Here is a 27,500-nt window from a genome sequence, read left to right on the forward strand (position 1 = left end):
AGAAAAATGTTTATTATGACAAGATAGTTCTCTCCCTAATAGACTCACGAGATACAATACTTAGGCAGAGAATTTATTAATAATCTTGGCCTGAGAAAAAGTTCCCCAGATGTTTACTGTAAAGTAGGGTCCTGGACAATCACAACATTTTCTCTTCAACCATTTCTACTGGGAAGGTGAATGTAGCCCACTACTAGAGTACTTACCCAGCATGCACCAGGCCCTAGCTGTTATATTAAGAATAGCATTGAGTCTGTGTCCCCTTTCTCTACCTAGCAACAAAACCGGCTGTAACTACACATCTGGAATGAAAGTTTCTCTTTCCAGGTCACACAGTTTTGATCCTTAAAGATAAAGGGCCCCTCTGAAATTCTTGGAACACACTGTTCCAGACCAGGAGATCTTGACTCCAGTGAGCACTCTCAACCATGCCTAGTGTCACACAGGGAGAAAACAGTGGAACCAAGGTTTGAAGTACTGGTTCCTTTACAAGATCATTTACAAGGCAGGATGAACAATGTTTCAGAAGCACTAACTTAGGAGCTTTGACCCCCACAGCAGGAGCATCTTCTCATCCTTTCTATACTTCACCCAGAGAGTCCAACCCCATCTCCAAAGTGGAGACTGTCTTGGTAAACAATGTGATGACCATGCATGGATGGATCTGCTGTCACTGGGGTTCTAGTGATCTTTCCTGTCCTCAGGTAAAGCACCTATCACCCAGTATACTTTATTCTGATATTTCTACCTTTCTTTTAATACCCAAGCCCTCCCCTAACCATCTTCTACTTACCTGTCATTTATCTCAGTTACTAAAACTATGGAATTCTGTTAATTTTCTTTTGAGGATTTAATACATGACTATAATGTATTTTCATGATATCTGTCTACTGTGTTCTCAACTCCTCCAATGTCCTCTACACCTTCTGAAATTTATGCTTGATTCCTCTGTAATTATTATTGTGATATTTAATGTATATATCCCACTGAGTTCGATTAGTATTGCTGTATATGGTGTATGTGATACAGGGCTGACTACTTGGGCACAGGCATCCTATCAGAGAGCTTATCCCTGAAGAAAACTGTTTTCTCACAACAGCCTTCAATCTCCTGTAGCTCTTCAACTAGGAGTGGGACTTTGTGAGCCCCTCCTCTATTCATGCTGAGATATAGGCAGGTATAGCCTTCTGTTACTCTAATGCAGGCAACTAAATTGGTGAGAGTCCATTCAAGTACAACCTGGAAGTAGTTTCCTTCTTTATTCTTTTAAAGAAGTTAAATGATATTTTTTTTTTGGCGGGAAGTTTCTTACATAAGCCATACAACCCCTGAGACACTGATCCAATCAATCACCAACAAGTTTGGAAGCTTTTCTTTGTTGTTTGTCTGTTTCAAGACCGGGGCTCAGGTAATCTAGGTTAGCCTTGAATTAGCTGTGCAGCAAACTATTATTGTGAATTCTTAATCCCCCTAGTAAGTACTGAGGTTATAAAGAAGCAGTGCCATGACCAATGGCCCAGAGGCTTAAAGGACCATATAATGAGCTTAACTAATCTGCTGAAAGAACATCTCCAGAATCATCTGGTACATTTACCAACTGGGCACTGATACCTTGACTATAAAACTACTCAGAAAAGTCATCCATGGAGTTCATAGTGAGTCAAGACCCTCACCGCATTCATATCTTGATCCATGCCCCTGCTACATGGTGCGCAATGTCACTCTAAGACCATTCCTTTTTTCTTCATCATCTTATTTTAAAGATACAAAATTCATTTTTTAAGTAGCCAAGGAGCTCATCAAAAATCACTTAAAGAGCTTCTTAAAAAAATCTTGATAACAGAGTTTTACCCCCATAATTTTCTTATTTAATTGGTCTCTTTGGTTCCTAAAGTTTGCATTTTCCAAAGTTTTTTTTAAATGTCATTTTAAAGTACAGCTAAGATTAAAACTACTTTCATAACAAGAGAAGAGATAAAACACGCATGTCATATCATTATACAAACACACCATTTGGCAAAATTCAGTGTCTTTCATGATGAATCTTCCAAAAAGCTAGGAAGAGAATTAAATTACCTCAAGATAATATGGCCCACTTTCCAGAAGCTAAAATAACACTCTGACTTTTTCTCTAGGTTCAGGAATCAAGATACAACCTCACTCATCTATTTCTATACAGAAGGCCTGAGAGTCTTAGCAGAACAATGGGGCCAGAGAAGAAAGAAAAGGTATCTATCCAAATCAGAATGGAGGAGGAAAAATAGTCTCTGTGTGTAGCATGATCTTTGATGTCAAATACCTTGAAGAATGCCACAGAAATGTTTTACAACTAGTTTAAAATTTCAGTAGAGCTACAAGAAACAAAACAAATATGAAGTTGGTTGTGATACTAAATGCAGGCAGACAACTGTATAGAAAGATCAAGGGTCATCCTTACAATAGAATTCAAAAGTAAGTAATAGAGAAATAAGCATAATTAAGTGTAAAACATTGATGAAATAAATTAAAGATGAAACAACGACGCTCAAGAGCATTCACATGGAAGGAGACCAGACACTGTGTGGATGAGAAAAGCCATTTATAGAATCAATTCAATCTCTCTCAAGCTTTAAGCATCGTTGTGTTTTACATAAGTATTTAGAAAAACATAAGTCTGAAGCCCATTTGGAACAGAAAATAATCTGACTAATGAAAACAATGGTGAGAAATAACAAAGCTGAAGTTGTCACACTTCCTGCTTTCCAAATATTTTATAAAACTGAGTAATTAAAACAGTGTGAAACTAACATCAAGCCTTGTAGACCAGTCCAACAGAACAGGGCATCAAGAACTACACTTACATATTTAGTGCTTCCTGATCTTTAACAAGGGTATTAGAAATATACAATGGGAAAACAATGAACTCTTCATCAAATGGCTTTAGTGTGAGAATATGAAGTAATATTAACTCATACTAATAGTAGCTCATACTAAAGAATAACACTGGAATCATCTTACACCATATGTAATAATAAATCTGAAAATATGTTAAAGACTTACACATGATACCTGGGATTATATGCCCCTACTATGATAACACGAGGTGGGGGAAAACTATATAAAATGGGTTTTAGAAACTATTTCTTGGAAATGACACCTAAAAATGGCAGACAACTGGAGTGAGAAACAGACAAATGGAGCTGCCACTAAAGGTCTGCACAGTGCACAGCAAAGGCAATGAGAGGGCTGCTAACAGAGCAGGCAGCAGCTTTGTAAACTACATCTGATAAGTGATTAGTACCCAAAACTAGTAAGACGGCCCTCTATTCAACAGCAAAAAGCAACCTGGTTAAAAACAGGTAGTTTTTGAATAGATATTTCTCAAAAGAAAACATAAAAATGTCCAAAAGATATACGAAAGGCATGAGACATTCTAATTTTGTCATGTTAGTTTCAGTCAGAGCTACCTGGTGCAGAGCTGCTGAGTCTGTGCTTAAAGCATTTGTCAGAGTAGCAACAAAAGAGAGGGCTGGAGTTTGGGTCCCCCAAACCTACACAAATGCCATTGAGCATGGGTGGGTGGTCTGCCTGTAACTCTAGCATTGAAAGGCAGAAATAGAATATTTCCAGAGAAAGCTGAGTAGTTACACTAGATAGGTTACTGAGCTCTGGGCTCAACTGAAAGACCTTGCCTCAAGAAACTCATGATTGAGGAAGACTTCAAACTTCAAACTTGGGCCTTCATATATAAACATACCTCCCCCTCTCACCTATACACAAAGACACACACAAACATGCATGCATAGTCTACTATATAGAAAAATAATCAAAGCCCCTGTGAGGCATCATTTCATTCTTTTTTGAAATATAACAACACTTTATTATTTATTGAAAATTTTTAGTAAGTATGTTTAATTTCTTTTTTTTCTTGGCCTTTGTTTTTCTTGAACTTCATATAGTATGTAAGTTGTTTCTGGTGTGTTCTGAGCTTTCTGGGGTTAGTATCCAATTATCAGTGACTGCATATTATGTCTGTTCTTTTGTGACTGGGTTACCTCACTCAGGATGATATTATCTATATGCATCCATTTTCTTAAGAATTTCATAAAGTCAGTGTTTCTGATAGCTGAGTAGTACTCCATTGTGTAAATACAGCACAATTTTTGTATCCATTCATCTACTGAAGGACATCTGGGTTCTTTCCAGCTTCTGGCTATTATAAATAGGGCTGCTATGAACAGTGTGGTGCATGATTGAAAACTTTTGTTTAGTTCTATACCCCATTTTTAATAGGGTTGTTTGATTCTCTGGTGTCTAACTTCTTGAGTTCTTTGTATACCTTGAGTATTAGGCTTCTATCAGATGTGGAGTTGGTAAAGATCTTTTCCCAATATATTGGCTGCAGTTTTGTTTTCTTGACATTGTCCTTAGCCTTACAAAAACTTTGCAATCTCATTAAGTCCCATTTGTTGATATTTGACTTTAGAGCACTAGCCATTGGTGTTCTATTCAGGAAATTTTCTCCTGTGCCTGTGTTCTAAGGTTTTCCCTGCTTTCTCTTTTAATAGTTTCAGTGTATCTGGTTTAATGTGGAGATCTTTGATCCACTTGCACTTGAGCTTTGTATAAGGATATAAGAAAGGGTCTACTTTCATTCTTCTGCATGCTGAGTGCCAGTTGGATCAACACCAGTTATTGAAGACGCTGTCGTTTTTCCATTGAATGTTTAAAGCTCCTTTGTCAAAAAACGTGACCATATATGTGATGCCTCATTTCTGGATCTTCTATTCTATTCCATTGATCCACATGCCTATCTCTGTACCAGTACCATGCAGTTTTTAGCACAATTGCCTTGTAATATAGCTTGTGGTCAGGGATGGTGATTCCCACAGATGTTTTTTTTTTGTTTTGTTTTTTGTTTTTGTTTTTTTTTTTTTTTTTTTTTTTTTTTTTTTTTTGTTGAGAATGGATTTTGCTATTTTAGGTCTTTTGTTATTCCATATGAAATTGCACATTGCTCTTTCCAACTCTATGAAGAATTAGGTTGGAATTTTGATGGTGATTGCACTGAATTTGTAGATTGCTTTTGGTAAGATGGCCATTTTAACAATGTTGATCCTTCCAATTCATGAGCATGGGAGATCTTTCCATTTTCTGAGATCTTTCTCGATTTCCTTCTTTAGAGATTTGAAGTTCTTGTCATACAGGTCCTTCACTTGCTTAGTTAGAGTCACACCAAGGTATTTCATATGGTTTGTGAGTATTGTGAAGGGTATATTTTCCCTAATTTCTTTCTCTGCATGTTTGTCCTTTGAGAAGAGGAAGGCTACTGATTTGTTTGAGTTAATTTTATATCCAGCCACTTTGCTGAACTTGTTTATCAACTGTAAGTTTTCTGGTGGAATTTTTGGGCTCACTTACGTACACTATTACGTCATCTGCAAAGTGATGTTTTTACTTCTTCCTTTCCCATTTGTATCCCTTTGATTTCCTTTTGCTGTCTAATTGCTCTGGCCAGGACTTCCATTACTATGTTGTTTAATAGGTAGAGGGAGAGTGGGTAGCCTTGTCTAGTCCCTGATTTTAGTGGGACTGCTTCAAGTTTCTCACTATTAAGTTTGATGTTGGCTGTTGGTTTGCTGTATATTGCTTTTATTATGTTTACGTATGGGCCTTAGATTCCTGTTCTTTCCAAGACTTTTAACATGAAGAGGTGTTGAATTCTCTCAAATGCTTTCTCAGCATCTAGAAAGATGACCATGTGGTTTTATTCTTTTATTTTGTTTATATGGTGGATTATGTTTATGGATTTTCATATATTAAACCATCCCTGCATCCCAGGGATGAAGCCTACTTGATCATGGTAAATGATCATTTTGATGTGTTCTTGGATTCGGTTGAGTATTTTTGCATCAATGTTCATAAGTACAATTGGTCTGAAGTTCTCTTTCCTCGTATGGTCTTTGTGTGGTTTAGGGGGATATTGTGGCCTCAAAAAATGAGTTAGGTAGTGTTCCATCTGACTCTATTTTGTGGAATAGTTTGGAGAGTATTGGTATTAGGTCGTCAATAAATGTCTGATATAATTCTGCACTGAGCCCATATAGACCTGGGCTATTTTTGGTTGGGAGGCTTTTGATGACTGCTTCTATGTCTTTAGATGTTATGGGATTATTTAGATGGCTTACATGGTCTTAGTTTAACTTTAGTATCTGGTATCTGTCTAGGAATTCATTCATTTCTTCCAGATTTTCCAGCTTCGTTGAGTATAGGCTTTTGTAGTAGATTCTGGTGATTTATGGAACTTCTTCAGTGTCAGTTGTTATGTCTCCACTTTCCGTTCTTATATTGTTAATTTGGATACTCTCTCTTTAGCCTCTAGTTAGTCTGGCTAAGGGTTTATCAATCTTGTTAATTTTCTCAAAGAACCAGCTCTAGGTTTATTGGTTCTTTGAATGGTTCTTTTTGTTTCTATTTGGTCAATTTCTGCCCTAAGTTTGATTATTTCTTGCCATCTGCTCCTTTTGGGTGTATCTGCTTCCTTTTGTTCTAGAGCTTTCAGCTGTGCTGTCAAGTTGCTAGTGTATGCTCTCTGCAGTTTCTTTTTGGAAGTACTCAGAGCTATGAGTTTTCCTCTCAGTGCTGCTTTCATTGCATCCCATAGTTTTGGGAATGTTGTGTTTTCTTTTACATTAAATTCTAGAAAATCCTTAATTTTTTTCTTTATTTCTTCTTTGACCATGATATTGTTTAATAGAGCATTGTTTAGTTTCCATGTGTATATGGGCTTTTTGTTGTCTTTGTTGTTATTAAAGACCAGCCTTGACCATAGTGATCTGATAGGGTGCATGGGGGTATTTCAATCTTCTAATATCTATTTAGGCTCATTTTGTGACTGATTATATGGTCAATTTTGGAGAATGTGCCATGAAGTGCTGAGAAGAAGCTATATTCTTTTGTTTTAGGATGAAATGTTCTGTAGATGTCTATTAATTCCAATTGGTTCATAACCTCTTCTAGTTTCACTGCATTCTTGTTCAGTTTCTGTTTCCATGATTTGTCCATTGATGAGAATAGGATGTTTAGGTTTCCCACTATTATTGTGTGAGGAGAAATGTTTTTTTTTTTTTTTTTTGAGCTTTAGTAGGGTGTTTTTTTTTTTTTTTTTTTTTTTTTTTTATGAATATGGGTGCTCTTGTATTTGGAGCATATATGTTAAAGATTGAGAGTTCCTCCGACAAATTTTCCCTGTATTGAGTAAAAAGTGTCCTTTCTTATCTTTTTGATATCTTTTGTTTGAAAATCTACTTTATTCAATATTAGAATGGCCACTCCAGCTTGCTTCTTGGGGCCGTTTTCTTGGAAGGTTTTTTCCCAACCTTTTACTCTGAGATAGTGTCTGTTTTTGTCTCTTAGATGAGTTTCCTGTATGCAGCAAAATGTTGGATTCTATTTACGGATTCAGTCTGATAGCCTTTGTCTTTTTATTGAGGAAGTGATTCCATTTATGTTAACAGATATTAAGAAATAGGGGTTGCTGTTTCCTGCTATTTTTGCTTTTAGAGGTAGAATTGTGCCTGTGTATCTTTCTTCTTTTGGTTTTCTTGCTCAGGTATTTTCTTGTTTTTACTAGGATGTAGTTTCCCTCCTTGTATTGTGTTTTCCTCCTATAATTCGTTGTAGTGCTGTGTTTGTGGTCAGATATTGTGTAAATTTAGTTTTGTCCTGGAATATCTTGTTATCATCTATGGTGATTGAGAGTTTTGCTGGTGTCTTTCTTCTTTTCTTGCTTAGGTATTTTCTTGTTTTTATAGGATGTAGTTTCTCTCCTTGTATTGGGTTTTCCACCTATAATTCATTGTAGTGCAGGGTTTGTGGTCAGATATTGTGTAAATTTTTTTTTTTTTTTTTTTTTTTTTGCCCTGGAATATCTTGGTATCTCTATCTATGGTGATTAAGAGTTTTTCTGGGTATAGCAGCTTGGGCTGACACCTGTGTTCTCTTTGGGTCAGCATGATGTCTGTCCAGGATCTTCTAGCTTTCATAGTCTCTGTTGAGAAGTGGGTGTGATTCTGATTGGTCTGCCTTTATATGTTACATGACCTTTTTCCCTTACTGCTTTTAGTATTCTTTCTTTGTTTTGGGTACTTGGCGTTTTGACTGTTATGTGTCAGGAGGAATTTTTTTTTCTGGTCCAACCTATTTGGAGTTTTGTAGGCCTCTTTTATGCTCATGGCCATCTCATTCTTAAGGGTAGGAAAGTTTTCTTTTATGATTTTGTTGATTATATTTACTGTGCCTCTTAGTTGATATTCTTTGCCCTCTTCTATTTCTATTATTCTTAGGTTTGGTCTTCTCATTGTGTCCTGAATTTCCTGGACATTTTGGGTTAGGATTTTTTGGCTTTTGCATCTTCTCTGACTGTTTTGTCTATGTTTTCAATGTTGTCTTCAGCCCCTGAGCTTCTCTCTTCCATCTCTTGTAGTCCTTTGGAGATGCTTGCATCTGTGACTCCTGATTTCTTTTTTAGGTTTTCTACCTCCCGGGTTGTCTCTTTTAGTGTTTTCTTTATTTTTTCCATTTCCATTTTAAATTCCTTCTCCAATTTCTTCACCTCTTTGGTTCGGTTTTTCTCTAGTTTTTTGATTTCTTTGAGTGTTTTTCTTGATTTCTCTTTAAAAGCTTCTAATTCTTTATCCTTTTCCTCCCATTTTTGTTTAAGGATATCCATCACCATATTGAGGTATGATTTCGGGTTTGAATCTTCTTTTTCTGGAGTATTTGGCATTCTGCTGTTTGCTGTGATTGGAGAGCTGGGTTCTGGTGTTGCCAGGTTGTCTTGGTTTCCATTGGGTAAGTTCTTTTGCTTTCCTCTTGCCATCTTGTTGTCTTTGATTATATGTAGTCTTGTTGTCAGTCATTGGTTCTCATCTCTCTCTTGTTCCTGACCTGTGTCCGTGGATCTCTGCTGTTCCTGGTGGCAGAAGGCCTGAGCGTTTTGTCCAAATGCAAGGGTCCTCTGGGTCGAAACTGAGTCCCTAAACCAGAGTTCCTGCTCCCCTGAACCAATTGATGGGGGGGGGGCATGTTTGCCATGTGCTCTGCGCCGACTTCTTAGCGCCCTGGCTACTTGCAACATAGTGTCACCAGGCCTCTGTCCCTGGAAATCTGCTGTTCCTGATGGCAGATGGCCTGAGAGTTTGGTCCACATGCACAGGCTCTCCGGGTGGAAACCGAGTCCCTATGGCAGAGTTCCTGCTCCCCTGAACCGATGGGGGGGTGAGGGGTTGATTTCCACCGGCTCAGCCCAGACCTCTCTGTGCCCCTGCTACACAGTGCAGTCTCACCAGGCCTGCGTCCTTGGATCTCTGCTGTTCCTGGTGGCAGATGGCCTGAGCATTTGGTCGTATCATTTCATTCTTGACAGAATATTTTCCAAAATGAAATGAAGATATACATGGGTGATAAAGATGAATACTTTATAACAAAATTTAACTTACACCTGTTATACAAATTAGTGAGTTTCCCTAACCTACCAACTCCTCTATCCTTGTACATTTCTCTTTTGACTTCAGTTCAGTCTTCACCTTCTCCAATAGTTCCTCTTCTGCTTTCAGAACCTTTTACAATCAATTAATTTGAGAAAAAGAACACATTATATGACACCTATCTGTGTGATTTCTTTTTTCTGAACATAATGGTCTCCAGTTATGTCCATTTTCTCACAAAGGATATTATTTCATTCTTCTTTATGACTGTGTAAAACTCCATTGCATATATTACATGCATTCACATATGGATAAAATTATATACACATATACACACATATATATAATTTCTTTTATTCATCTGTTGAGAGGCATCTAGACCGATTCTATACTGCCATGATGAATCAGGTTGTGATAAACATGGTGCTCAGGCATAGCTTTTATATGACTTCACTGCTATTGGATACATGCCCAGGAATGGTAAAATGAGCAAAATGGAACCTCTATCCTGTTTTCCATTGTGACTATACAAATTTGCATTCCCGCCAATAGTGCAAGAACACATAGGTTCTCTTGAGAAGGGAACACTTGCACACAGCTGCTAAGAGTATAAAATGGTACCCCATATGAAGAAAAGCAAGTATATCTCCCAAAATACCAAACATATATTTACTATACTATATTTAGGACCAAAGGACTGATAAAATACAGTAATTTCATACAAAAGAATATTAGTTTGCCTTAAAATGAAGGACACCTTGGAAGTGGTAACAGATGAATTCTGAGAACATTGTATCAAGTGCAATAAACGAGGCATAAAGGACATCTATTGTGTGATTTCTCTGATGTGAGGTGTGTAGAATAGTTTAATAGAAACAGAACCAAAACATGCCATGAGCACAAGACAGAGGGAAAAGAAAAGTTGCCATTCAATATGTCCCATCCGGGTAGGGCAATATCCATAGGTTCTAGATATCTGCTTTGGTGTTTAAGAAAAAAATTTATTTTGCCAGTGAAGACTCAGAAGCCAGATGCTAGGGTGAAAGTCTGCTGGCTGAGAGAGGCAGAGAGAGCACCCAGCTGGCCTTCCTCCTTAGCTGACTTTCCACCAGGAATGCTCCATTCTCAAACAGCCTCCTACAAACTCAATGTCCCTCCCTCCTACTTCCTGTGCATCTCTCTATCCATCCTCCTGACTCCCTCTTACTCTCTGTGGGTTTTCTTCTTAATAATCATATGTTCACTTCGTGTCAGCTGGTTGCTTGCTCTGCTTCTTGACCTATGGTTGACTTTATTTAATCCTTTTTACAATATTCAAATGGAAAGCTCTTGAATTAAAGGCTTGTGCTAAGGCTGAGTCACACCACAACTGAGAAATTTTACTAGTAAATAACACGGGGGTTCACAGTGTGACCAAATAACCTACCACAATCTACTGTGAAGATTTTCAGTATATCCAAAAAAGTTTAGGAAATGAATATAAATTTTAATGCCATGTATAGAGATCGAAAACAAATTGTGAGACATCTAAGTGTATTCTCTATGTTAAACACTACAGATGTAAAGGGAGAATTTTGCTCATAATGTAATTAGGAAACTAAGAAGATTCCCTAGTTAATGAAGAAAGTATAGAAAAATATGCTTTACAGAATAAAAAAACCAACACATATAAAAAACAAATGATTTAATTTTACCATTCTTGAAATTGGAAGTAATTATCTTATTTCCAACTACAATCAGTACAAACTCACCAATAAAATCTTACCTGGTTTATGTCTAAGAGTTTCTTTCTCTTTGGGAATTCTAGCTCAACTTGTACCTACTAATTTGCCTGGCACATAGTGAGAGTACAATAAATATTTATTGGATGTATGAATTAAAATTGAGAGGAAATAAAAAATTTATAAGGCCCATTGAACAAACCAAAATAAGAAATTCTTACATACATGGGGGGAAGGGATGCAAAGTGAGAGTCAGAGACCCCCAAATATAACAAGTAAAGGTTTTAAACCAAGTACATTTCTCCACCGCCTTTTATTCCAACAAGCTGGTTTATCAGATAAACCAGAACATAAATTGGTCCTAAACATTCAGCCACCACCCTGAATGCCTCCTAAAAAGCGATCAGATCTTGGAACAATGCACTTAAGATATATGGCCTGGAATATTAGAAGTCCTGGTAATATGTTTAGACTAGGCACTGACTCAAAAAAGTGAGAGGAAGCCAGTCTCAAACCTCTTAAACATATGTCTTCAAATGAGCAATCTCTGCTCATAGACTGAAAAGACCACCTTATATAAATAGAGTACAGAGTCAGACTTACTCTGAATGTGTATGTCTTTCTTTTAAACAAAGGCTAAAACATTTCTGAAGGAAAATATGATAACTGCATACAACATTAGATGAAGAACAGCAGATAGATCTTGCTTCAGAGTTCACTAGAACTTCAGACTTTAAAAATCTCTAGATGACTCCCAGGAGCCTTAATTGAACATCACAATGAATATGATGCCATTAAAAAAAGAAAAAAAAAACTAAGAGTATATGTTTAAGAAGTTAATTCTTATTGTTGAAATTTTTTCTTTTGGTATTTACTACTATATGGTATAGAAACTGGTGGCCAACTTAAATTCTAACTTTATGTAAGTATCAGTACTTTTATGGGTGATAATCTGTGTTTACAAATTCAAAGAAATTTAGCTTACTTTCCCTAGCACAATTATTATAAAATGGGTTTAAAATAATCTTCTCCATTCCTATGGAATAAGACTCCTTGGAGCTATTTATCTTAATTTTTCTGTGTTTATGTTGACATCATTCTGGCAGCACATCTCTTTGGAATAATACAATAATCTTATCATTTTTAGGCACTCCCCATAATGTAGTGATGATTTTTATCTCTTGTTCATCTGATAATTTTCTCCAACTCAAACATTCAAATCAAAATGTATTAACTTTTGAAAAGTACTGTGATTCTTTAGAGGTAGATATATTTCTAATGTCTATCTCTATCTATCTATCTATCTATCAATAAATCAACCAATTAATCATTTATCTATCCAAGATATCACACAGGTCTATTATTCAATCAAAATTTAGTAAACATTCACACTCTCATTTTGTCAACTAACATTCTTAGATTAATCAATTTGTTAGGTTAATTTGGCTTTTCAGGAAATGAAAAATCTCTCAAAAGATGTTTACATCTTTCTAAACTAACTGCCCAAAGGTTAACTTTGTTCTTAAGAACACACAGCTATTTGACCCATTGCCATCTCAAATGAGCTGCAGTTTCCCTCTTGACCTCGGACTTGGCATGGACTTAACACAGTGGTAAAGATGACGTGACTCATAGTATTAAATGCCTGAGGCATCTGGAACTCCTTATGGGCAAAGCTAAGTGAACTGACTGAAGACCAATCTGGAGTCCACAGAGATGGATATGTACTATCAAATTTAAAGAGAAAGCAGGAAGATGAATTCACGATAAACATTTCAGCATAGTTTGTGAGAAGGGTGAAGAGCTGGAGAGAAAAGAATAAGGTTTTCAAGGTAGTTGGCTTATTTCTTAATTTACTGGAAATAAAATAGAGCACCACCACCAAGAACAAGAGAAAAATAATAACAAATATTATGTTTCACTTGGTGATGTAAGATAAGCAATAGTTATATTACCAGAGTTACTCAGTGAAACAGTATCTAATCAGACAGAAATCTGTACAGGTCACAGGGTCAGACAAAGGTCCCTAGAAGAAGTAACACTGGCTGCTCCAATACCACATTCTAGGCACATCCAGGCTTATCTAGAAAAGTAACTGGAAGAGCCCAGAAAAGGATTGTGTTCAGCCAGGGTCTTCCAGTGCCTAGCTTTTCCAGCAGTAAGCACTGATTGTTGGCTGAAGGTTTTATTCTGGCTCTGCCTGTGCTGATTTCCCTTTCCATGTAATCATCAAATGAATACTTGGGATATTCTCCACACAGGTTAAAGAAGGCTTTTACTCATGTTCAATTTGCTGGAGGACACTATTAACTCCAGAAACTTACAGTTTGCCATTGACTCCATAAAATCTGGAAAATCTAACTCCATTTATACTTTATCACACTGCAAGGAGAATAATTATTACCGAGAGACCTAGAAACTTCCTATTTGAAGGTGACCCAAGAAATCATATGGCTAGGGCTAAAATGCATAATTCACAAGGTGATTTACCTGGATTTATTTGGCCTGACTTTGAACACTGCCCACATCTTACTCACTGTCCTCTAAGGAAAGATATACTTCTAACTTACAACCTTTCACCTTTTCACATTGAAAGGTGAGTGAGCTGAATCAAGATGCTTACATTTGGAAGGGAGAGTTGAGAGAGGACCCGATAATTACTTTGTCATTTAAAAACAAATAGAAGAGTCACAGATGTCCACTTGTGATAAGCTATGATTATGGTCTCAGTTTTTTTGTCTTCTTAACATCTCATGCTTTTTCTGCTTCAGCTTTCTCTCCCAAGACTCCTAGTTTGGATAATGGAAAACCAGCAAATGAAGATTTGAGAAGCATGCTGGGATCTATTGATCACACATCTTCCCCTTACAAAAAAGAGAGAGATGGGGGAAAGAAGAGAGGGGGGAGGGAGGGACAGAGGGATGAATGGAGAGAGAGAGAGAGAGAGAGAGAGAGAGAGAGAGAGAGAGAGAGAGAGAGAGAGAGAGAAGGGAAAGAGAGGTATCATCTGGAAAATATATCTAGTACAGTTTGTTAGAGAATTGGGAAAACAGGAGCAGAAGTGCATTGCCCACATAGGAACAGATTAAGGCAGTGTAGATCAGTGAGTACCTAGCTACCTGAATATATATTCAAGCATACCCAAGGTCCTCAGAGCCACCTCACCATGCTTCATCTTTATCTCATATGTCACCACAATATAGTGGTTCTTACAGAATATTATTGTGGCATTGGATACACAATACACTGAACAAGGCTTCAATGGGATGACACACTATGTCCGTCCTATGGGTATGTCAGGGCCACTTTTGTATCTTTAAATTGTCTTGGATAATATAAGTTTATTTATATTATCAATTTACCCCAAGAATCAATTTACCCCAAGAGGTAATTCAATCTTAGTTTCCTTCTTTGTAAAATCTGTAGTGGGCAAATTTATGCCACCAGGGCACAATAGGCTAACTAAGGTTTCGTTGTGGGGTTCTGTTCTCAGAAACCCATACTTAATCACAAGTAGAATCACCAAGTCGACCTTTTCTTGCTTACCTCAAGAGAAGCAATATCTGAATAGTTTAGCATAAACTTATCCCCAAAACACCAGTAAATGTGCATGACTGAGTTTCACTACTTGCTGAATGGCAGAATCTGACTTGTGATTTAAAAGTTTTTCCTCTATCACTGAAGCTATAGGAAAATTCTCCCCCCTTCTTAGTTCTGTGAGGTAACATGTTTTGGCTCATTCTCATTGAATAGTCAAAGATGCTAATTTGCCCTAGAAAGGAAAGAACACCTAGATAACAGGCACATTCCAAATTTGTACATTTTGCTGATACTGATGTCAGATTATTATCAGTTATGTTATCAGCATGTAACATCATGTATTGTATATTTAACAGGCTTTACGTTTAAGAATAAGAAAACAGGTGAATCACAAGTTGGAAAATAAGTGTATTCTGTCCATTCAACATTCTGGTTGACAAGCAGCTGGGATAAAAAGAAGAGAAACTTGCCAGTGGAGATCCAATGGACCAAATCAATTACCACAGTGGACAAATGACAGCTGGTTTTGTGTCTGGCAAAGTATGCCTTCTGGTTGTATTTTCCAGCATATCTCACTTTCTATGAAAACCTGTTAGGAGCCAAAATTGTTCCCTTTGTTGGTTCTTAGCTGTATGTCATGATCTAGCAAAATCCACCAATCAGGCTCCTAGTTTTTCTCTCTCACTACTATGAAGACCCCAAGTGAGAAAGAGGATGAATAGAACTCACACCTCACACCCTGATCTCAAGGGCTTTATGTATATATATATATATATATACATATATATATTATATATATGTATATATTATATATATATATATAATATACATATATATATACACATATCATATACATATATGTATGTGATACTTTCTCCAACTTTCATCTCATACTTTCACTGTATGTTTATGAAATATGAAGGTATGAAGGACAGGAGTTGTAAGATGCTGGCAACATGCAGACATGACCAGCTAGGCACCCACAGAAAAAAAGCTGAGGATCATCTGCTGACAGCTGTCAGAAAACACTGAATACATCCAACTACAAGAGCATGTACAAAGGGAGCTTTACAAGGAGGGAATGTCTGTTGTGACTGGTGAGTTGGCTCAGTTTTGGGACACTCCCTGCTCTGAGGGAGAAGGAGCAGAGGGGCTCAGAAAGTCAGTACTGTACTTTCAGTAATATTTCAAAGGACAGAAAAAGAGAAGATAGCTAAACAAAAGGTACCCACATCACTGGCAGAGGAGAGGAGAAACTCTGGGGAAACCACTTGGCACTTGGCTAGAGCAGCCCTGGATGCCATTTAAAATAGACCCCTGTTGAGGCAGCCACTTGGAACCCTGAGACCCACTGTAAACCACACTCCCAGAAAACTCCAAAGAAGTGTCATAGGACTGTATACTGAAAGGTTAGTCAGCATAACAGCTCTAGTTACCAGGAAGAAACACTCAACAGCATGCAGTATTCAGCAGAGTAGAAATCTTATAAAAGCTGGAGTCTACAGGAACATGAGCTGAAGGTTCACCTGGACTGGGGGACATGAAGAAGTCTGCTACCAGGGCTAGGTCAACATTTGCAAGCCAGCCAATGAAGATAGGACCAACATGTATGACCCAAACTACAATAGAGATACCTGAGGGTGAGTCTAGAATTTGCAAGTGGTCTCTTGAAGGGCCACTAAGAGTTGTAACTAGTACCTTTATCTCTGAAGGCTCAATATCTGTTGTCTGAGGTTTTCTTCTGTTCTTATACATGCCAACTAACATAGGACTATCTGTGCATATTTCTTAAAGTGATTGATGCTCAAAGGATTATTATTTTTATCTGGCTATTAGTGTAAACATATAGTAAACCTACCCTTTGATAGTGACTGGTTTAACAGAAGTGTTCTATTCTCTGGGATGATTTGGGGGATACATCTAGTCCCCTGAACACCAGTCTAGCACAGAAAACAACATCTGAAGCCTGCTGTACCCTCATCCCTCTTGAACGTTGCAAACACTCTTGATGAGAACTAAACATGATTGAAAAAAAGATTTCAACCAATAGCCTAAACCCACACTTATAAGCCTCAATGCAAAACTCGCAAGAAACATGAACAACCATAGTAACATGGCACCCCCAAAACAAAACATCACAAACTTTACATTAATGGTTGCATTGGGAGTAAACTAGGGGGAAGGAACAACTGCAAAAGAAAAATTCAAAAGAATGTTAGGAGAAATCAAAGAGAACACAAATTCTCAAAGAACACAAACAAACATCTGGGTAAAACAAGGAGGTCAACAGAGGACATGAAAGTGAAATTCAGTAATGTGAAATGCTGAAGAAAAATACACTGAAAATGGAAAACTCAACACACCAAACAAAAGGCACCATGAAAATTTTGGCCAGCAGCAAGGGTCAAGGAGAAGACAGAATATCAGTGCTTCAAGACAAGGTAGGGAACTGGGAAACTCAGAGACACTGTAAAGATAGACACCCTCTAATCTCCAGCTCCACTCTCTTTCTGTCTTTCCTTAGAAAACAATAGTCTTCAGAGAGATAACAAACATAATCAAATAAAATATAACATAATAAAACAAAAGCAATCATATAAAAGTTGGACATGACAGACCAACAGAAAGAAAAGAGCCCAAGAGAAGGCATGAGATTCAGAGACCCACTTGTTTACAGACTTAGGAATCCCATAAAACACTAAACTACAAGCCATAGTATACACAGAAGACTGGGTACAGACTTGTGCAAGCCCTGTGCATGGGGCCTCAGTCTCTGTGAGTTCAGATGAGCTTTGCAGAATTGATTTAGAGGGTCTTGAATCCCAATTTTAGAGAAAGAGCTTCTCATTTAGGTTCAGGTGGGGGGGCGTGCATTTAAAACACCAAAGATACAAGAGCAGACAAACAAAGCTCCCCTCTAGAGCTGCCTTCATTATGTTATAGCTAAAGCACTGCACAAAACAAACGACACAGGCTGAGAGCTGCAAGGGAGAAAAAACCACTATCACATACAAGACAGGTCTTAAGAATTTTCTTTTTTCCTCCTCCTTCCTTCCTTCTTTCCTTCCTTCCTTCCTTCCTTCCTTCCTTCCTTCCTTCCTTTCTTCCTTCCTGTCTGTCTTTCTTTCTTAGAGAGAATATTTAACATTCATTCCTGAAGAGACAGCAAATCTTGGCGGTGAATTTGTCAATCACAGAAAGGCCAGCTAGAGTTAGACCACACCCCTCACACACAAAATAATTCTACTTTAGAAGCCCATCTGGCAACAAGCCTGCCCATATACTGAGCTTCCAGAAATATTCTAGTTAATTTGATTTTTTCAATGAGTGGACGGGCTCAGAGATCAACAGCCATTAGAGTTCGGATGTATCTCAGTTGGTAGAGCACTTGCCTGGCACGTGGGACCCAGGTTTGTTTGAACACTAGTGGAAAAAACAAGCCACTAAAAAGATTATCGAGAAGTATATTAAATAAAAGGTACCTTGGAGGAAGAAAATACATTTTTAAAAAGTTGTATTTTTAAAGTTATTTCTAATATCATTGGAGAAGACCTAGAACCTAATCAAATAATTAAAAGAGCAATCAACTGAAACAATGAAAATGTTGCAAAATTGTAAGCACAATTAACAGATGATTACTCTATGGACAGAAAAGTGCTTACTGGCATAGAAGAGGAAAGATCTGTAGAGTGTTGTAACTAAGTACAGAAAGATACAGGGAAGTTCTGGAGTACTGGGAGTATAGATCATTGGAAACTTATTATGGGGTTGCTCTTTAAAAAGAAATAAACAATTAAAAAACAAGAGCTAATAGCAACACTCATTAAATTACTTCATAGAATAGAAAAGGTACGAATGGTATCAATCTCTTCCTTTTTGAAGCCAATATTATCCAGATACAAACACCATAAAAGCTACAGCAGAAAAAAATTGCAGGATAAACTCCCCAATAAATATGTGTGAAAAAGCTCTCAATAAAAAATTTCCAAAGAGAATCCATGATCATATTAAAAAATTATTTACTCAGATTAGCTTTATCTAGAGATGCAGGGATCATGCCACATGTTGAAATTATATCACACAAATGTATGTAAATATAGCAATCACATTATCTCAAGATATGTAGAAAAGACTTCTGATATAATTCAGTTTCCCTTCATGAGACTATAAGAAATTTCTCTCAAGGCAGAGAAGGCTCTATATAGATCCTAACACTAAACTTAATGGGGGAAAACTCAAGCATTGCCACTAAATTTATAAAAAGACAAGTATGCCTCTTTTCTCCACTGGTATAAATGTCATACTTAAAGTCTTAGCTATGGGAATAAGACAAGAAGAGAAAATAAAGCTGCCCCACTCCTGAGTATTTGCCCAAAGAGTTCAAGTCACCAAATCACAGAGACAGGTGCACAGCAAAGCTGACTGTCACACTAGCCACTAAGTTGTGAAACCAACTTCAGTGCCCAACAATGGAGGAATGGATACAGAACATGTATAACTCAACTTTTACAGTCAAAAGTAATAGTTATGTTTTTTTTTTTTCAGGAAAATGTATGCAACTGGGCTGCATCCCATCTGTCTTAGAAAGACAACTACTGTATATTTTAATCTCACTGTCATTCCATGTATACATAAACCTATCTTTGTACATATGACGGCAAAGAAAGCAGCAATAAAAATGCTTAAGGTCAGAAAGTGCAATTACCAGAGTAAAAGGTCCAAAAAGGACAGTGGGATGCTAAGCAGGGAGTGTGCTCAGCGTACAATATATACTTGTTTGAACACTTATGAAGTTAAAACCTGAAAGTGTCTAGGAGAATTGTTGTATGTATGCACTCCTCTGCCCCGCACTTTCTACTGCTCAGCGACGTTGACCAAACGTTCCTTCTTTGTCCTGCCCTTAACAATTTTCATTGTCAAATAAAATCGTTCATTAAAAAACACTGCCGTGGTACTTTATATTTTATAGTTTGGATACAAGTCGAGTCATAAGACCACACAGGTCAGAAAGCAGCTTTGAATTATTATTACTCTTAGTAAAATCTTTCCATTCTAAGGCCCCAGGCATTTTCCCTTCTCCCCAGAAGCCATTGGCAACCTCTGTCTCTGGGTTATCTCCCTCTATAACCTTGCCACAGTTTCTGTTGAAGTTTCTATCTTTCCAGACCTTCTTATATTAAGAGTCATTTGTTGAACCCAACAGCCTTAAGGAATAGCTTCTACTAGAAAGCCTATAAGAACAAAACCAACACACTGGCAAACTCTTAACAATGGAATGTTAATGTCATTATTAACACCATAACCCACACATTCTACAAAGAGTTCCATATCTTATCCAATGAGTCCAGAACCATTTCAAGTAATAACTTGTTCTTCCAGACCTTACATAAAAACAATTTAATTTTTGAGGGATTATATGAGTTGTTTGTTATTTAACAGGATCTAAAAACCTAGAGAAGGTCATAACAACAACCTGAAACCTCTATAATGTAATTTATTGTCTTCCTTTCCTTTCCCTTTCAATCATGTTTTTATGTGCAATAAAATGTTTTGCATAATCCCACCCACAAATCCCTGCTTCAATTTAGCTATCTCCAATTCTCAAAGTCCCCAGTGGGGACAGGACTTACTTGCTACTCAGGCAGCGTCTCAGGGAATAGGAGGCACCTCCACCACATGTACGGGAACACTCACTCCAAGGGCCCCAGGCATCCCAGAGGCCTTCCCGGTCTTCCTCTGAGCGTGCAGTCCTGGAGCTCTGCAAGAAATGAGATGACTGATTAGCATCATGTCTCCTTCTGCAATGACCTAAGATAAATGGTCACATTCATAGAGTAATTGAAATATAAAGTTGCAAAAAGAGGTATCTAAGTGAGAGAAAGACAGAGTAATGAAGTCACCTTGCTTCAGGTCTATGTACGCTCTATCCTACACAGGTACTGCTGTTCCTAGAGATTAGACATATAAACACCAGCACAGCTTCCCAAGCCCAACCACAGCATACACAACTGACTTCTTTTAAGAAGCAATTGCATTTTCATGTTGCCAATATGTTCATTGGAACAATTAAATGAAGTGATTGTGGGAATTAAGAGATTTCCTCCAAATAAATGGATTGGTTTGCTACAAGCTTCTCAGGAGAAAGGCTGTCTGCTGTCAAGGCAATTGTCATAATTGTCATATTCTGGTCTCCATGTTGTACCTCACAGTCTTTACAGAAAATGTCTGTTCTACAGTTTCTAGCAACAGCTTCAGTGTTAGAAAGTTTGTTTGGGTACAGATTCTATACTTTACTGCCTTTAATCAATTAACTTATAAATCACAAATGCCTTAATTTCTCTTTTTACCAAATGGGGATAACATCATAGTCATGCCACAATACACACACACACACACACACACACACACACACACACACACACACACACCTTATTTAGGTGATTGGTTCAACTTAAGATTAGCACTGGCATAAACCATTCATTTTGTTTTCTGCAGCAACATATAGGGGTTTTAACTGGCACATGCTTAACTTCCAGTCTTAAATCATTGGAAGGGGTGCTAGGATGTCTAGAGTTGTAAGCCAAAAATATGATCTATCTAGCACATAGTGGGAGGATATCCTGGTTCCAGGTCCTCCTGCCTTCAGAAACTTCTACATAGATTCTTTATGGTTGTTTTTATACTCCAAAAGTGAATACTAAAAATACCTTACATTAATGAATCACTGAGAAGAATCGAAGCTAATTCATGGGTACAAGGAAGCCAAGGTAGGAACAACACCATGTTCATGCAGAGATAAATGCTTACAAAATGTAAAAGAAACATGCGATGGAATGCTACCCAGCCTTTAAAGAAAACTGTGATCCATGGAACAACATGGATGATCCTTGAAGACATTATTCCATGTGAACAAGCTGGGGACACCAGGACATACACTATGTGATCCCAATCATGCAAGGTACTGTAGGGGGTCATATTCTAGACACAGATAATAGTAATTATTAAGGACTGGGACAGAGGACCTAAGGAGTTGATCTTTACTAGGTATAGAATTTCCATCCAGAAAGGTGAAAATGTTCTACAGATGAATGGTGATGATTGTCGCATTAGTAATGTGAACATTCTTGATGTCACCAAATTGTGTGTGCTTAAAAGTGGTTAAAATGGTCGATTTTGAGATCATTTTTGCAACAAATATCTATTAAAAGACACATAAGGCCAAATAAAAAAAAGTATTTTAGGTCTTGTTCCTAGTTTTATTTAATGTAATTTGCCTCATATTCACATGATTTATTCATACTCTTGGGCATTGTTCGGTACAGGAAATATGCTTGTAAGGAAAGTGGAATTGTTTCTGTTGAAGGTAGCGGAGGCACTGCATCTGCAGTATTATTTCCCTGCAATCCCTGGCTCCCCACAATTGTCCTAAAACCTCCTGCGTCATTGAATTTCCTTGGTGACATGAGCTGCCAGAATTTGGAGTCACACAGCGTGGGTGACAGAACCCCATCGGTAACATCACTGTGTGTTTACTTCCTGAAGAATTGGATTCCAAAGTCCTGTGAGTGCACTAGGAACACTCAGAGTCACTAGATTAGCTAGTGAAAGAGGAGAACATACACTCACACTCCACTGAAGTTCTTCCTTTACTTTGCAAAAAAAAAAAAAATCACATGTTTTGTGACACAATCGTATTTGTCCTCCATGAGGGGTGAATAGGGTTCTTGAGCTAGTCTTGATGGCATAGACCTGGAACCCCAGGTTTTTAGGAGCCCAAGGTTAGGAGACCAGAAGGTGAAGCAATGCCTGGGTTACAGAGACTTCAGAGCTGCCCCGAGTGACTGGGTAAGCCCTTGTCTTTAAGCAGAGTAAACTAAGAGCTGTGGATACAGCTCAGTAAGAGGCAGGGTGCTTGCATGGCATGAGCAAGCGTGTGCAACATGCTAGCATTCATCTCTAGTTCCCGGGGGGGAGGGGCTCGGGGGGAGGGGCTGGAGAGAGAGATACAGTGGGGTCCTGAAGTACTACTTCTGTAACAAATATACATTTTTATAACATCGTTTTCCATATCTTACTCAAACACAGTGTACCCGAAACAGAAAAAGTCTCACACATACCATGGTTCACCAAGTTACTGAAATGAGTCAACTTTGATGAGATCCAAATATGATGGTAAAAAGGCAAAAAAAAAAAAAAAAAAAAAAAAAAAAAAAAAAAAAAAAAAATCAACTTGCAGCAATTTAATGCGAGCTGTTTTCATGTGTGGTGAGGCTTACATCCTCTGCGCCGAGTCCCTCTCTGAAGAAGACATTGAGAGAATGGAGATGGAAAAGCATGTGTTTTGATGTAAAGCATTCATTCGCAACCTTCCCAGTGCTGAGAACCTTTAAGACAGTCCCTCATGTTGTGGTGATGCCCAGCCATAAATAAAATCATTTATGTTGCTGCTTCCTTCCTGTCATTTTGCTACCTTCAGGAGTCATAGTTTTGGAGAGGGAGAGAGAGAGAGAGAGAGAGAGAGAGAGAGAGAGAGAGAGAGAGAGAGAGAGAGAGAGAGAGAGAGGGTTGCTAGAGGGGTCACGACCCACAGGTAAGAACCACTGCAATGACTGGCTCCCTTCCTGCTCTGCCATTGCTGTTTCGTTTGTCTTGTCAAAGGCAGTGTTTGAAAGTCGACAGCGAGGCTTCCCTGACTATATTCTCACCATCACACACAGCAAATGCCCACTTTTTTCTGCAAGAGATCTTGAACTGCTTTGGAAGGAAGGCCCAGATCTCCTCGAAGCAGTCCCAAGCCCTCTTTCAGTCTGTAGGACAAACACAGTCCATTTCAACCGTGTTTGTGTTTAACATTAGGGAAAGTGATTTTTCCTCCCTTTTGAGAAACAACATTTGAGCAATGCCTTCCAGACCATTTGAAATCCAAACTATTTGCTTATTGCTCTCTTTAAGACCTTCTTCCACATAAGCAGCTTTTGGGTCTGGCCTCATTCAACTTTTGTTTATTTCTCTCTCAAATTTGCAGCCTTTGTCGCTTGTTGCCAGCATATTTTTTTAAAGACTAGTGTTTTAGGTTGATTAAATTATTATCTAACACACAGAAATGGAACCATATACAGACAACATATAAACACTCTCATAAATACATGGATCTGTATACAACTACTAACCCCAAAGCACATAATTAAGAGTCTAAGATGAAGAACCATCAGTTCTAAACTGACTTAACTTAAGAGCATTTGAACCACCACAGTGATCCAAATGGCAAAATTCTAAAATCTCTGCCTGACTTTGGAGTAACTGTTGTTGGAAAGGGGCCTACTGGCTGTGTTGGAATGGGGCCTACTGGCTGGCCTTTCTGGTCCAGTTTGGTTCAGACGGATATGCAGAACAAGGGATCTCTCCTTGCTGAGACTAGAATATTGATAGGGTGGAGTAGATAGTTCTAGATTGTGCTTAAGCCCTGAAAAAGCTATTTTTATTACGGGCTCAAGCTGTATATTTACTATGGGCCTTTATCTTTTTCATGAAAGGCCCATTTGCTCTGTGCTTCTGCCAATGGGTACCCCATCTTCTAGTGTAATTCCTTGTTTTGTGACTCACACTGAGTTGCCCACTCAAGCTGTATTACTTTAAATATGTAAAACTGGAGTTATATATTTTTGGAAAACTGAAGCTTGCTGGATAATTATGGGAGGTAATGGGTTGCTGAGAGCAATGCTGGTTCCATGGGAAACCAAAAAGCTAGACTTCGATATACCCAATGGGTTGAAATTTAATTCTTGCCACATATATGTAGAGATTCCATTTCAGTGTTTCAGGGAGTCAAGCACATCATGACACACATTGGTCATGAGATCGACCCCATATACATTTCAGTAACAGGGTCAGATGGGACCATACCCCTAACTAGTAACACCAGTAGCAGGGCTAAGTAACAACCATGACACTGTCTTTAGCTCAATGTTTCACCAGTAGGAAAATTAACAAAACCAGACAAAGAGTCCCCCATTTCTCCAGTCTAGTGCAATTCACATCCTCCACCAAATAAACTATTTTTGTTGTTTTTAACATCTGATAGTGGTAAATAGAGAGACCCAGAGCTGATCAAAGTGGAGTGCTCAGCCATAAATGATGGGCTACCTGTTATCACCAACCCTCCACGCCAAGACTCGGGAAATTCCATGGAAGAAAAAACAGAACGATTTTAGAGCCACAGGTTGGGGAAGATTGCTGCAAAATACTGCTTTCTGGGCATGACAGGGCATCTGCCCCCATAAACTTCTGGTAGGAATAGTCCCAGCTTAAGACGTTCACAACATGAAACCAGTAACTACTGCATCGTGAAGAGGGATGCTGCTCATTCGCTGAGGAGATAGTGACAGGTGATGGTTACAGAGGGTGGGAGAACCATTTATCCGCTCAGTTGCTACAGACAACGGATCTCCAGTGGATGCTGCTCATCATACTTGTGCATATGGGTAGCACTAATAGGACTCGGTAGCTATCAGAAAGAAGATGGGGAAAAGTGTCTGAGAAGAGTTGGTCGAGGAAAAGATGGAGATGATCTCAATACACCATATGCAAGCACAAAAGTTTAAAAGAATAGTTGTTAAGTAAATGGCTATCGAATGGAGGGAATAGTTCATTTTCCATTGGAGTATTTGTTTTATTTTGGTTATAAGATGAATAAGAATGGTCGGTGAACATCTGTTGTTATTTTTGTTTTGCCAGTATTAGACAAATCAAGCAAATAAGAGAAGGAAGGCCAAAATCATGGTTCTACAAATGTATTAAATGTGAGTATATTTATAAAATTACCCGTTAGAAAAATCCCATTTCTAGGTCTTTGGTATCATGTATTGACTTTTAAATAAAATGTTTGATGAAGCATATGTTTACTTTTTGGTGGGAAACTCAGCAACCAATCATCCAATAGCATCGATCCATTGTTCCAGGCCAGTCAACAAGTTTAAAGCATAAAATAATACCAAGCAAGTGCAATACAAACTGTAGTGGAAGATCATTATATACCTGTTATGAATATGACAACTTCTCCACATTCAAATGAAGTCATTTTCCTGATACTACTGGATTATCTGAACACGGTTTTCATCTTATGATTTTATGGCAAATTCCAGTGACAATTATGCCAAAGAAGTCTCAGGTGAACAGCCTCAAGGCTTACAGTTAGAAGAGCTAAGTACTTGGGTCAAATCAAATAATAGTTTCCCTGCATTTCATTGTTCAATAGAAACCTAACCTTAGAATGATCTATGTCCCAGTTTATCTGGAGACCAGCTTCATTGGAACCTGGATAAATTATCAGATTTATAGTATTGGCAAATTAAGCACAAAAGGGAAGTCTCTAAAGTTTCAATGGTTCAAAGTCAGGAATATATAGAGTATTTGGAAAATAATTTTCCCAAATGTTGTTGTAAGAGGTTGAACGTTTATAGAATCAAATAAAAATGAAAGTAGGTGTTGATGAAATGGTTCATGGGTGTTGGTAAAAACTGAAGTAATGTAACAGCTGGGGCAACATAGTTTCTAGGCATCAGAAGGGCCTTCAAAGAAACAAAGCAAGTTACAGAATGAAGGAAAGATCACTGCCTCCAATTGTGGTATCACCAGAAAGGTACATGAGTCCCAGGTTTTCTTCTCCTTCCAGACAGACATAGCATGTAAGTAATCCATACGGAGGTGTGCAAGTGGCTGCACAAACGGAAGTCACGTATAGCAAAGTTCTAAGAGGTCAACTCCTCCAGTGATGAGAGAACCAATTTTCTTTGTTATGCTCACACATAGTGGAGAAATCATCCACAGAAACATGTTATCTCTGTATGAACCTAGCTTTGGGACAACAATCTGTAGACAACATATTTTTTTCACCTTTCTACACACACCAGTTCTCTATGAATCTTATCTAATCCTTGGCTTCTTTAACAACATGAAATACAGGTTCCCCCGCCAACGGTACGTGGTAGTGGTTGTGATCTCCTATCCCTTGGAGCTTAGAGACATTAAGCAGTAGCTGGGTTCTTGTAAAAGTCCATTAGTGTGTGCATGTACTTCCTTAAGGAATATGGTACATGGACTCTGAGGCATGTGCACTCACAGACAGCACTTGCGGCTGGCTTAGCTTTGAAAATCAGAGTCTGTTTCTTATCACAACTGCACTATTGGGGGATACGATGAACTGCTAGTGATACAGAGCACAGTCTTCAAAAAGCCACTGCACAAAGCTGGCCCCTTGCTACTGAGGAGAGAAGTCAATTCTATAGAGGGTGCTAACGCTGTCCAGGACAATGGAATGTTTGGGTACCAGTCTACTGTATTTTTCAATAGACCTTTGCACACATTCAAGTTCATCCTTTCCACAAACTAGTAGGACATCTCACACTCATGCCTGAAGGGCTAGTGGAAGTCTTAAGTAGCTCTGAAGAACACCAAGATTTTCGCAGAGTATTGTATTTAGTCTTCATGATGAGCCAGGTCATTGTGTGAAGTGACTCATTTTGTAAATAAGAAAATAAAAACTAAATAACTTGCATCATATACAGGAAAAAGAATGGCAGCCTGGAAAACAGCAACTTTACTAGCTAGATACAAATCAGCTTGACTTGAGCTTGGGGTCATGTCTTTGAGCCAGAAATATTTCCATGTGCATAGTGGGAGTATTGATCCCATAGGTCTCGAAGGCTCTTGTCAATGTCTCCTGCGCTGCCCCACTTGTACTTGGGGAGGCGGGGTTTATACTCACACATAGCCT

The 27,500-nt window shown here is 38.1% G+C and overlaps 1 protein-coding gene across 2 annotated transcripts in view; it reads right to left on the reverse strand.

Moving 5' to 3' along the window:
• The window catches only part of ADAMTSL1 (ADAMTS like 1), a gene marked incomplete at its 5' end in the record, with an annotated part of 379,578 nt that overhangs the window by 329,804 nt on the left and 22,274 nt on the right, over positions 1–27,500 (reverse strand). For both annotated transcript variants that reach the window (XM_080921555.1, XM_080921554.1), the window contains one exon: positions 20,359–20,486. In XM_080921555.1, coding sequence (XP_080777681.1) covers positions 20,359–20,486 — 128 coding nt within the window. The remainder of the gene's footprint in view (positions 1–20,358; positions 20,487–27,500) is intronic.

The sequence above is a fragment of the Micromys minutus genome (genome assembly GCF_963924665.1).
Source record: "Micromys minutus genome assembly, chromosome: 9".
NCBI classification, from domain to species: Eukaryota; Metazoa; Chordata; class Mammalia; order Rodentia; family Muridae; genus Micromys; species Micromys minutus.